This window comes from Anomaloglossus baeobatrachus, chromosome 11 (genome assembly GCF_048569485.1).
Source record: "Anomaloglossus baeobatrachus isolate aAnoBae1 chromosome 11, aAnoBae1.hap1, whole genome shotgun sequence".
Taxonomy (NCBI): Eukaryota; Metazoa; Chordata; class Amphibia; order Anura; family Aromobatidae; genus Anomaloglossus; species Anomaloglossus baeobatrachus.
This window is the reverse complement of record NC_134363.1, coordinates 79,525,853-79,538,294: the sequence shown is the minus strand read 5'-3', so window position 1 is coordinate 79,538,294 and position 12,442 is coordinate 79,525,853. Positions and strand designations below refer to the sequence as shown.

Below are 12,442 nucleotides of genomic sequence, written 5' to 3'. Positions count from 1 at the left end.
TGACAATTTGTTTTTTTTCATTGAAGACAAATTAAGTGAAGATAATAATACCAAAGAATTTGTGATTGCAATCATTTTCAAGAAGAAACTGAGTATTATCTGACAGAATTGCAGGGGTGCCAATTATTTTGGCCAGCACTGTATATAAGAATAAATCAGAACAGGAACATATTTGTAAACACATCCAATTGTGGAAATTATTATTATTCCAAGATCTATTGATTAAAATAAAATTTGTTTGTGGGAATACTTTTTTAATGGCTGCCTTAGAAATGTTCTGCCAAGTTGAATGCACTTGGGCACACAAATCAGCAAGTTCTGCTGTTGGCAGCTTCCTGTGAAATGTGTGCTTTAAATTTCTAGGCTTTTAGCTCATGAGAGGCATGTTTAAAAATTATGAGGTTGAGGGTCCTATCAAAAAAGGTTGCCTTGTCCTGGTTGATAGGCTCTCATGATTTGGCCAATTGAACATTAAGTACCTTCATTTTATTAGTATCATCTGGTCCCATACCTACTGTCTATATGGAGAAATAGAGAAATGTCAACATCAACGCACCAGAGCAACTTTACCATCATTCTACATTTCATAAAGTAATTGCATAGTCTATCTATATATCTTCTATCAGTTTCTAATACAGAATTAACCCTTTAACATAAACATATCAAAAAATGAATCTTTATTCTAAAATAGATACACATATTTTTTTATTGAATATTAATTTGATACATCCTATTGTAAATAATGAAATAATGCTTGTTTTCCAATGTCGAGATATGTATATAGACTTAATAGTCTGCCTAGGTATTTCTTAATGTTTGAGTTAAATGTGCAGTAGAGACATTCTATTCAACAATGTCTTATCTACCGCTTTAAGAAAAGGAAATGTTAATGTCTTTCATACAGTCTTTGTAAATTTTTTCGAATTCCTCTTCTTGAGCAGGAGTGAAATGATTCTTATGATCTCCAGAAATACCTACAAGAGAAAAAAACAACACTTTGTGAGTCTGTAAGTTTATATAAACTTCTTACAGTGATAGACGTAGCAGGATTCTTTACTGACAATCATTGCTTTTGCTGTCCATATTACACTTGTGAATTCTTTTATCTAACTTGAAGAAAAAACTTAAAAGTAGCCTAAAGTAAATGAATCCAAGCAGACAGCCCTAATGCTTATTTTAGTAAGCAGCATGTGACAAGAAGCAGAAAAGTTTTTCTTAGTATAGCTGTTGGGCACTAGGCATACAGCAATCTACTAGATCGATGACTGTACAGGATTATGGTCTTTTGCCAGCATAATTTAAGGGTGCTTTACACGCTGTGACATCGCTAACGATATATCGTCGGGGTCACGGTGTTTGTGACGCACATCCGGTGTCGTTAGCGACATCGCAGCGTGTGACAGCTAGGAGCGACGATCACTGAAGATTAATGGGGATTAAGACATCGGATTTTATTGTTCTATGCGTTTCGGAGTAGTATAACCCCTTCTTCAGGAACAAAAATCAATAATGTACATTATTGTAATCTGAGGTGTTTCCAGACCTCAAAGCTTAATTAATATAAGTAAATTAAATGTCAAAAAAGATGAAATCTATAATTTTCTATTAGCAAGTACGATGAAACCATGTCCCCAACACATTTGTAGAGACAAATATTGCATGGCCAAACGCTTTAAACAGAATGGAACAGTTCTTGCCTGACCGTCACTTCATTCAAATGAGGATTGGCACCCTAGTTATTTCAGCTATCAGAGACTTATCAGGCTAAATTCACATATCCAACAGCCATCCGTTAAGGTGGCTTTACACACTGCAACATCGCAAACGACATCGCTGTAACGTCACCGGTTTTGTGACGTTATAGCGACCTCCCCAGCGACATTGCAGTGTGTGAAACACATCAGTGACCTGGCCCCTGCTGTGAAGTTGCTGATCGCTACAAATCGTTCAGGACCATTCTTTGGTCCTTTGTTTCCCGCTGTGCAGCATGATCGCTAGAAAGTCTCAGTGTGTAAAGGGGACTTTACAGCGACTTCATTAGCGACTTCCCTTTCAAAAAGCTGCTTTACAACGTCCCCAATGACTAGCTAGGTCGTTCTGCAGGTCCGGATCGCTGTTGCGTCATTGGCAAGGTCTGCCTGTTTGACAGCTCACCAGAGACTTTGTAGCGATCCCGGCCAGGTTGGGATCGCTGGTGGGATCGCTAGAAAGTCTCAGTGTGTAAAGGGGCCTTTAGAGTGGATCTGTTGGGAAACTGTTTGCTGCTGGATTTGTTTTTTTAACATGGGAGTATATGAACAATGGATCTGTTAATGGATTGCTATTTAACCATCCGATGTACTTGCATTTTGTAACTGATCTGTTGTTTTCTTAATGGATCCATTACAAATGGATGATAAATAGCAATCCATTAACAGATCCGTTGTTCATAGACTCCCATGTTAAAAATGAATCCAGCCGACGTCTGTTATTTAACAATGGACAAAAAAGTTGCATAGCTCTTTTGCAAACGGACCTCTAACGGATCATTGGTAACGGATGACTACAGGACATGTGAACCTCGCCTCACCTATCCACACATCACTTTGAGGGTGAGATTAGGTGGATAAATTTTCATAACATTGCTTAGCATGGTAGCTTTGCAATTCTGGTGTCCTGGATTAAAATCCCACCAAGCACAACATCTGGAAGGAGTTTGTATGTTCTCCCCGTGTTTCCGTGGGTTTCCGTCACTTTCTTCCCACACTCCAAAGACATCCTAAGGGCGCTTTTTCACTTGCGTACCGCTTCCAATGCAGGAGCATCGGAAGCAATATGCTAATGATCCTCTGCTGTGGTGTCAGCCGAGGGTCATGCGACTTTGATGTGATCTTGTGTTCGCATCACAGTAGCGGAGAAGAGGGAGGGAGCACTTTCTCCCATCTCCTCCGCTGTCTGTTGCTGCGTATATCGCACTGCAGTCGCATAACATGCGAGTGCAGTGTGATTTTACACACACGTGAGCCGAGACTCGGTGCAAATCGCACCAAGCTGCAATTGCACCTAGAGCCTGATTCATATGGAGAAAAACGGGACAGAGAAAACTGTCTCATTGTTTATCACGAGTGCGAGTGCAATCCGATTTTTTTATCAGATCACACTCACACCAGGAAATCGCAGATGGAAAATCACCCTAATAGGGAATGTAGATTGTGTGCTTCAATGGGGACAGGGATGATCATGTCTGTAAACTTCTGTGGAATATGATGGTGCTATACAAGCAAAGCATAACACTGGGTAACAGACAAAAAAAAATGTTGGTGCCTAAATTATTCGGCTTGATTTTAGGTATTCAGTCCCCTGAATCAACATATGTCATTCATTATTTGTATCAGCTTTTCAATTTTTTGAGATAATGTACCCTTGACAGGGTTTTTAGAATAAAAATAGGAAAGTAAATAAAAAAATGAGCAGTGGGTGAAAAATCAGTAGCCTCTGAGAGAACACATGGTATTATGAGAAAAGAATGGAATTGCAGGACCATTATTGTGAATTGTTTTGCAGTAGGAACAAAGTTGATAAATGGTGGATTTACAATTATATTGTGTAACCAAACAATTCACAGAAAAAACGATGATCAAAAAGGGAGTAACCCGAAAATACAAATCACAGAAAAAATACTCCTAAAATTTTTCGGGGGGGGGGGGTGGGGGGGGGCGGGTGTTCAGAAAAATATAAAATACCCTAAGGGTCTAAAGTACAATAAAAAATGCAGTCTAGTGGACCAGCCAGCGGTATATAACGACAAATGGTGGGAAATGCTTATATTGCTCCACCAGTCAACTTTACAAATGATGATACATCAATTTAACATTCATTGCAGAAACATTTTTAATACACAATTTTTATCATCCAGATCCAATAATTAACCATGCATTGAAAAAGTGACTTATATAAATTGTAAATTTATAGATAGATTTGGCATATATCTCTCAAATACAGAAACTTGAACTATATGTATTATTTGTAGAACAATGTAAAAAAAATATAATTATAGAGTACTGTAGTAGGATAAAGTAAATATACAGTATTCTTTTCATGAAAAAAAAAAAGCATAAACAATTTAGCCCCAAGAAATGTTACCCAACGCGTTTCGCCTCCTTGGGTTCATCAGGGGTATAAATATTACATATGTTCCATAGTGTATCACACGTTGTAATATATCGGATTAGATTCTCATTCCTCAAATAAAGATATTTTTGAGAGATATATGCCAAATCTATCTATAAATTTACAATTTATATAAGTCTCTTTTTCAATGCATGGTTAATTATTGGATCTGGATGATAATAATTGTGTATTAAAAATGTTTCTGCAATGAATGTTAAATAATTGGTGTATCATCATTTGTAAAGTTGACTGGTGGAGCGATATAAGCATTTCCCACCATTTGTCGGGATATACCGCTGGCTGGTCCACTAGACTGCATTTTTTATTGTACTTTAGACCCTTAGGGTATTTTATATTTTTCTGAACACCCCCCCTCACTTCACGTTTTCAATATATTGATATTCAATAAAAGTTTAACGAAAAATTTTAGGAGTATTTTTTCTGTGATTTATATTGTGTAACCAATAAAGCCCTTTTTTATAGTAATCACATGGGACGAGACAGATTTCTCTACTAGGTGGTCTATGGTTCGCTATTCATTTTTCTTTTTACCTGTTTTCTTTTCTCCCAAGGAGCTCTATCACTTTTATCAATTGCCAACTACAACTCAGTCCTCCATTACAAAGTGTGAATATGACAAACACACATCTAAACGCCCACTCTCCTTTCAGTTAGGTCACACTCTCCCTCATTTCTGATCCTGCATTTTAATTAGCCTGCTGTTGTCAAATTCAATGGGACAATTCCCTTTCACTTTGAGGATTCCATGTTTCTCTCTGATACAGACTATGCTGGTCAAAGTGGTATTAATACTGGCAAAGATAATGTTACGTCACCGCCGAAGTCTGCTCCAGTGACTTCTGCTCCGATCGCCAGGCGACACCGTGTTCCTGACGTGGATGGTGCTGGTGATGGGAGAGGAGTCGATGCTAGCGGTGGGCGCAGGCTCCGATCATCCACTGGGCTGGGTTAGCTTGGGATCTGCAGTACCGCTGGCTGACTGTGGGTGGTATGTGTCTTCCAGCTGAAGTTGCCAGCGTTCAGCTACAACCAATGGGAAGACATCATACCCTTTTTATTCCCCCTCCTGTCACATGACCACTGCCAGAGATAGTTCTGATTTTCCTGGCTCCTGTTACGTCCTATTCTGTTTGGTTATTCCTGTGTGCTGACTTCTGCGTGTTTTCTGACTACCCTTCTGCCTGCTGTTTATGTACCTAGCTGCCCGATCCGGATTTGACCTCTGCTACGTTTGCTGACTACGTCATTGCCTGCCGATTCTATCCCTGTTCCGCAATTCCTGGTTTGACCCTGCCTGACGACTACTCTCATCGGACTGCAGCCTTCCACAGGTAGTGATCTCCAGTTCCCTGTGTAATTCCAAATCCCTGTAGAGGGGTTAAAGGGTTTCAGGGTTCTAGGGGTCCTGCTTGGTGAGTGACTTCCCTCTAGGCTCCCCTTTACAGCCCATCTAAGTCTGTGGATCCAGGCAGGCGTTATATTATCTCTGGCCCATCTAACTAGGAGAGAGAAAAAAAATAAATAAATAAAAAAATTAAAAAAATGGATTCTCTCCATGCTGTGCTAAATCAGGTGCACACCCTTTTTGGCCTTGTACATAGACTTACACAGCAAATGCAGGATCTCAGGTCTCCTCAGGTCCAAGCCCCTGCTGCAGCACCTATCTCAGCATGTCCTGAGTCCCGTCGACTGCAAGGGAGCAGATCACGTTGTGGAGCCGAACATGGAGTGCCTGGATCAGAGAGGTAATCGCTTTCAAGGCAGCAGCACCACCTGAGCGGACCCCAAGATACCCGCTCAGGTGCCCAGGTACTTTCTGCAGACCCTATGAGGGTAATGTTACCTGACTTATTGTCTCACCAGGGAAAATCTGTACGGCTGCATGCCTTTGTTGATTGTGGCTCTGCTGCTAATTTTATAGACACTATTGTAGCAAAAGAGCTAGGTTTGACTTTGCTAAAGTTAAATGCACCTATTAGAATATCTGCTATTGATAGCACCCCTCTCACTCAGGGTGTGGTTACTTTTGTAACTCCAGAGATCTCCATGCTTGTTGGTGCTCTGCATGTAGAATCAGTGTCATTTTTTGTTCTTGAGAACCTGATGTCAGCAGTGGTATTCGGCATGCCATGTCTGCACAAACATAACCCGGTCATAGACTGGCACCAGGGTGAGATTGTGCGCTGGAGCCCTGAGTGTCAGGAGACATGCATGTCTTTATCTGTGAACCTGACTAGAGCTGAACCTATCTTCATACCCCTCATGCACTCAAGGATTTTGCTGATGTCTTTTCTGTATCTGAATCTGAAAAATTACCTTCGCACAGAGATTATGACTGCCCTATAGATTTAGTCCCCAATTTCCGACTCTCCAAGGGTAAAATGTATAATCTTTCTGGTCCAGAGCGTCAGGCCATGAAAGATTATATAGCAGACAGTCTGCAGAGAGGGTTCATCAGACCATCCAGGTCACCAGTCGGCGCTGGATGCTTTTTCGTTGATAAGAAACATGGTGGCCTCAGACCTTGTACTGACTACCGTGAACTTAATGCTATTACTGTAAAGAATCAGTACCCTCTGCCACTCATCCCTGATCTGTTTAACCAGCTCATGGGAGCCTGGTGGTTCACCAAGCTGGATCTCAGGGGAGCATATAACCTAATCCGCATCAGAGAAGGACATGTGTTCCAGAACTTTGTTAATGACATTTTCAGAGATATCTGTGGTCTATATGTGGTGGTCTATCTGGATGAAATCCTGATTTATTCTCCTGATGCTACGTCACATGTCCAACATGTACGCACTGTACTCCAGAAACTCAGGGAGAACTCCCTATTTGCTAAATATGAGAAATGTGTTTTTTTTTGAGGCAGAGGTTAATTTTCTGGGTTATATATTGTCTGCAGAAGGCTTCCGCATGGATCCCTCTAAGCTTCAACCAATTAAGGAGTGGGTACAACCCAAGTCTCTGAAGGCCTTGCAGCGTTTCCTTGGGTTTGCTAATTATTACAGCAAATTTATTAGAGATTTTTCCAAAATTGCCAAACCCCTCACCGATTTGACTAAAAAGGGGGCTGATGTGGTTAATTGGAAGCCAGAGGCGATCCATGCCTTCTCAAAATTAAAAGAATGTTTCTCCTCAGACCCGATTCTGGTTCAGCCTGACCTTACGCGTCCGTTTATAGTGGAAGTCGATGCATCCGAGGTTGGAGTGGGAGCGGTGCTATCACAAGGTACTCCGTCTCTCACTCAGCTTCGTCCTTGTGCCTTCTTTTCCTGCAAGTTTTCTCCCACAGAGAGAAATTATGACATTGGTAATCGTGAGCTGTTGGCAATTAAATGGGCCTTCGAGGAATAGCGCCACTTCCTCGAAGGCGCCAAACATAAGGTCACAGTCATCACAGACCATAAGAACCTCACTTATCTGGAATCTGCTAAGAGACTCAATCCTAGGCAAGCTAGGTGGGCATTGTTCTTCACCAGATTTGATTTTGTGGTAACATTCCGGCCCGGTACCAAGAACACCAGAGCTGATGCACTTTCCCATAGCTTCTGTCCCTCTCAGTCTGAAAACTCTGAACCAGTGCATATTTTAGCTAAAGGCATTATTATGTCATCTGTTTCCTTAGATTTGATAGAAGAGGTCCATAATACCCAAGACCAAGCTCCTGAAACCACTCCTGTCCATAAACTGTTTGTCGCCCCCTCACTTCGCCTACGAGTACTCCAAGAATCCCACAATTCTGTGCTGGCAGGTCACCCTGGTATCGGCAATACCCTCCGATTACTAATCAGGAATTTTTGGTGGCCAACCGTAGCGAAAGATTATAAGGAATATGTACTGGCTTGTGAAACTTGTGCTCAAACCAAGACACCCCGTAACCGCCCTGCCGGATTTCTCCAGTCCCTAACTACTCCAGTAAGCCCTTGGACACATCTCTCCATGGACTTCATCACTGACCTTCCACCCTCAGAAGGGAAGACCTGTATCTGGGTAGTAGTGGATAGATTCAGCAAACAGTGTCATTTGGTTCCTCTGTCCGGATAACCCAATTCCGAAACGCTTAGCAAGTTGTTTATTAGGCATATTGTGCGGTTACACGGGGTTCCGGAAACTATTGTTTCTGACCGAGGAACACAGTTCGTCTCAAAATTCTGGAGGGCGTTTTGTAAAAAGATCAATATAGAGCTATCTTTTTCATCTGCCTACCACCCAGAGACCAATGGTCAGACCGAACGTTCCAATCAAACCCTTGAACAATATCTCTGGTGTTATGTGTCTGACCGTCAATCTGACTGGGTGGAATATCTGCCGCTAGCTGAGTTCGCTATCAATAATCAGTGTCAGGAATCCATCAAGACTACCCCCTTTTTCTGCAATTTAAGGTTGCATCCACGTTTTGGTTCTTTTTCTTCCGCTGTGGTGGATACTCCTGAGGCTGAATCACCTGTAGACAAATTGAAGGCTATCTGGTCTGAGGTTAAAGAGAACCTGAAGAAGGCAAAGGTTGGTCAAGCCTCCTCTGCTAATAAGAGACTTTCCAAGGGCCCTAGCCTTGGAGTTGGGGACAAGGTATGGTTATCCACACGGAATATTAAACTTAAGGTCCCTTCTGCTAAGCCTGGTCCGAGGTTTATTGGGCCTTATGAGATAATAGAGGTAATTAATCCCACAGCTTTCCACCTGCAACTCCCCCCATCCTTTAAGATATCGAATGTGTTCCATAAGTCCCTCCTCAAGTTATATCGTGTCCCCATTCACCCAGACAGTGACCCTCCTCCTCCTATTTTGGTTGAAGGTACCTTGGAGTATGAGGTACAGAGAACACTTGATTCCTGTATTGTCAGAGGGGCGGTACAGTATTTTGTGCATTGGAGGGGTTACGGCCCTGAGGAGAGGTCATGGTTCCCTGCGAGCGATATTCATGCTAAGTGTCTGGTCCGGCGGTTTCACCTCCAATTTCCTGGGAAGCCGGGTTTTGAGGGTCTGGAGGCCCCTCGTGGAGGGGGGGGGTACTGTTACATCACTGCCGGAGTCTGCTCCAGCGACTTCTGCTCTGATCGCCAGGCGACGCCGTGTTTCTGCCGTGGATGGTGCTGGTGATGGGAGAGGAGCCGATGCTAGCTGTGGGCGCAGGCTCCGATCATTCACTGGGCTGGGTTAGCTTGGGATCTGCAGTACCACTGGCTGACTGTGGGTGGTATGTGTCTTCCAGCTGAAGTTGCCAGCGTTCAGCTACAGCCAATGGGAAGACACCACACCCTTCTTATTCCCCCTTCTGTCCCATGACCACTGCCAGAGATAGTTCTGATTTTCCTGGCTCCTGTTACGTCCTATTCTGTTTGGTTATTCCTGTGTGCTGACTTCTGCGTGTTTTCTGACTACCCTTCTGCCTGCTGTTTATGTACCTCGCTGCCCGATCAAGATTTGACCTCTGCTACGCTTGCTGACTACGTCATTGCCTGCCGATTCTGTCCCTGTTCCGCAATTCCTGGTTTGACCCTGCCTGACTACTACTCTCATCGGACTGCAGCCTTCCACAGGTAGTGATCTCCAGTTCCCTGTGTAATTCCAAATCCCTGTAGAGGGGTTAAAGGGTTTCAGAGTTCTGGGGGTCCTGCTTGGTGAGTGGCTTCCCTCTAGCCTCCCCTTTACAGCCCATCTGAGTCTGTGGATCCAGGCAGGCGTTACAGATAATTGCTGAATGCATTGTGTAGTCCATGTGTCTCAGTAGAACTTAGTAGAATAGCCGCAAGTCTCAGCTACTTACTGACGTCCTTCTTTCATCATGAGTTTAGACTAGAGGTGAGCTAACCTTCATAGGTTTATAGTTTCGGTTTGGATACTGACTACCAACAAACAAAGTTTGGGTTCAAAGTTCGAGTGAGTTAGGAGTGCAAACCGCTCAAGCGAGCAGTGCTGTGCTTGGGTATGAGTGAAGCCATGTGTGAGCTACGTGCAGCACTTTAATGGCTAACATTTGTGGTAAAATCATTGTGATCAGATGCAGTGTGCACACACACACAAAAAAAACTTGATAAACCATGCCCAACCTCCCACAGAAGTGTTCTGCTTATGGCTGGCAGCATGCGGATGGAGCCACAAATTGCCCATTTACTGACTTCCATTGAAGTTCGGATCAAGTCAGGGTCACAAACCGAAACTTATCTAAGGTTCGAATGTACGTGGCGCAGCAAACCTCCAAAGGTTCGCTCATCTCTAGTTAAGACCCTATGTTCCAAAGCTTATAGTAATGATAAATAGTTATATTTTTCAATAGTCTTGCTAGGGCAAGAAAACGCTTTAACCATCCTTCGACAGGCGTTGTGCTACTGTGGGTGTCCATCTCTACAAGCAGCAAAGCTTTCTAGTTATTTTACCATAATAAAATATCTATTAATATACTTATGTAGCAAAGTTACATATGAAATGGTAAAGGAACACTCAAACTTTAGGCAGAGTTAGGGGTACCTTGCACGCTGCGACATCGCAAGCCGATGCTGCGATGCCAAGCGCGATAGTCCCCGCCCCCGTCGCAGCTGCGATATCCTTGTGATAGCTGCCGTAGCGAACATTATCACTACGGCAGCTTCACATGGACTCGCCTGTCCTGGGACGTCGCTCTGGCCGGCGACCCGCCTCCTTATTAAGGGGGCAGGTCGTGCGGCGTCACAGCGATGTCACACGGCAGGCGGCCAATAGGAGCGGAGGGGCGGAGATGAGCGGGATGTAAACATCCCGCCCACCTCCTTCCTTCCGCATATCCTACGGAAGCCGCGGTGACGCCGGTAGGAGATGTTCCTCGCTCCTGCGACTTCACACACAGCGATGTGTGCTGCCAAAGTAGCGAGGAACAACATTGGACCGTCGCGTCAGCGTAATTATGGATTATGACGACGCTGCACCGATGATACGATTGCGACGCTTTTGCGCTCGTTAATCGTATCATCGAACCTTTACACACTACGATGTCGCATGCGATGCCGGAAGTACGTCATTTTCAATTTGACCCCACCGACATCGCACCTGCGATGTCGTAGTGGGCAAAGCCCGCCTTATTGTCATGTCTCCTTTCCTGCACTGCTCTCACTGACCTTGTATACTACGCCATATGCACTGCTCTGTTTTATGTAGCTTCTGTGCTTCATTACAACTCTACTTACTACTATCTTTGGGCATTATTGCCATAAACCAGGGGTGGGGAACCTTTTTTCTGCCGGGGGCCATTTTGAAATTTCTACCAACCTTCGGGGGCCGCACAAAATGATCAACTTAAAAATGTACGTAATATATTTGGTCAAACGATTAACTCACTGTGGTGGCTGGAGCTTCTACTCTTTGGTGCAGCTGTAATATTAGGCGATATTGATCTTGTTGCTTTTCACAACTACTTTTCCAGATTTGAGTTGGCTGGGACTGCTGTATATACATCACAGGGGAGGGTTGGGAGGAACATAGATTACTGGGGAGGCTGGGGGCATAGACATCACTGGGGGGTACAAACATCACTGGGGGATACATACACCATTGATGGGGAGCACAGACATAGCTGGGGGTCATAAACAGTGCTGGGGGGGCTGGGAAGAATATACATCACTAGGGAAGCAGCAGGGCATAGACGTCACTAGGGGTACATACATCACTGGGCAGCACAGACTTCACTGGGGGTATATACACATCACTGGGTTGCACAGACATTGCTGGGGGCCACAAACATTGCTGGGGTTATATACATAGCCGGGGGCAGACAGCCCTGGGGGATGCCGGAGGGACACAGACAGCTCTTGGGGCACAGAGAATGATGGAAAAGCTGGAGGCACAGACAAACCTGGGGGACGCTGGGGGCACAGATGGCACAGAGAAGGATGGGAGAGGCTGCAGGCACAGACAGAACTGGGCGAGGCTCGGGGCACAGAGATCACTGGGGATACTAGGGGGGGTCACAGATCACTGGGGAGGGGCACAGATCACTGGGGAGACTGGGGGGGCATAGATCACTGGGGAGACTGGTAGGGCACAGATCACTGGGGAGACTGGGGGGCACAGATCACTGGGGAGACTGGTGGGGCACAGATCACTGGGGGGGCACAGATAACTGGGGACACTGGGGGGCACAGATCACTGGGGGGGGCACAGATCACTTGGGAGACTGGGGGGGTACAAATCACTGGGGAGACTGGGGGGGCACAGATCACTGGGGAGACTGGGGGGCACAGATCACTGGGGGCACAGATCCCTGGGGAGACTGGGGGGCACAGATCACTGGGAGGGG

At 44.5% G+C, this 12,442-nt stretch overlaps 1 protein-coding gene across 1 annotated transcript in view; it reads right to left on the bottom strand.

The window, feature by feature from the left end:
- Nucleotides 1–688: 688 nt before the first annotated feature.
- LOC142257209 (3-beta-hydroxysteroid sulfotransferase-like) overlaps nucleotides 689–12,442 on the bottom strand; it is a 109,009-nt gene continuing 97,255 nt past the window's right edge. Inside the window, exon 7 of the mRNA XM_075329350.1 lies at nucleotides 689–974. Within this exon, the coding sequence (XP_075185465.1) occupies nucleotides 871–974 (104 nt within the window). The 3' untranslated portion in view covers nucleotides 689–870. The remainder of the gene's footprint in view (nucleotides 975–12,442) is intronic.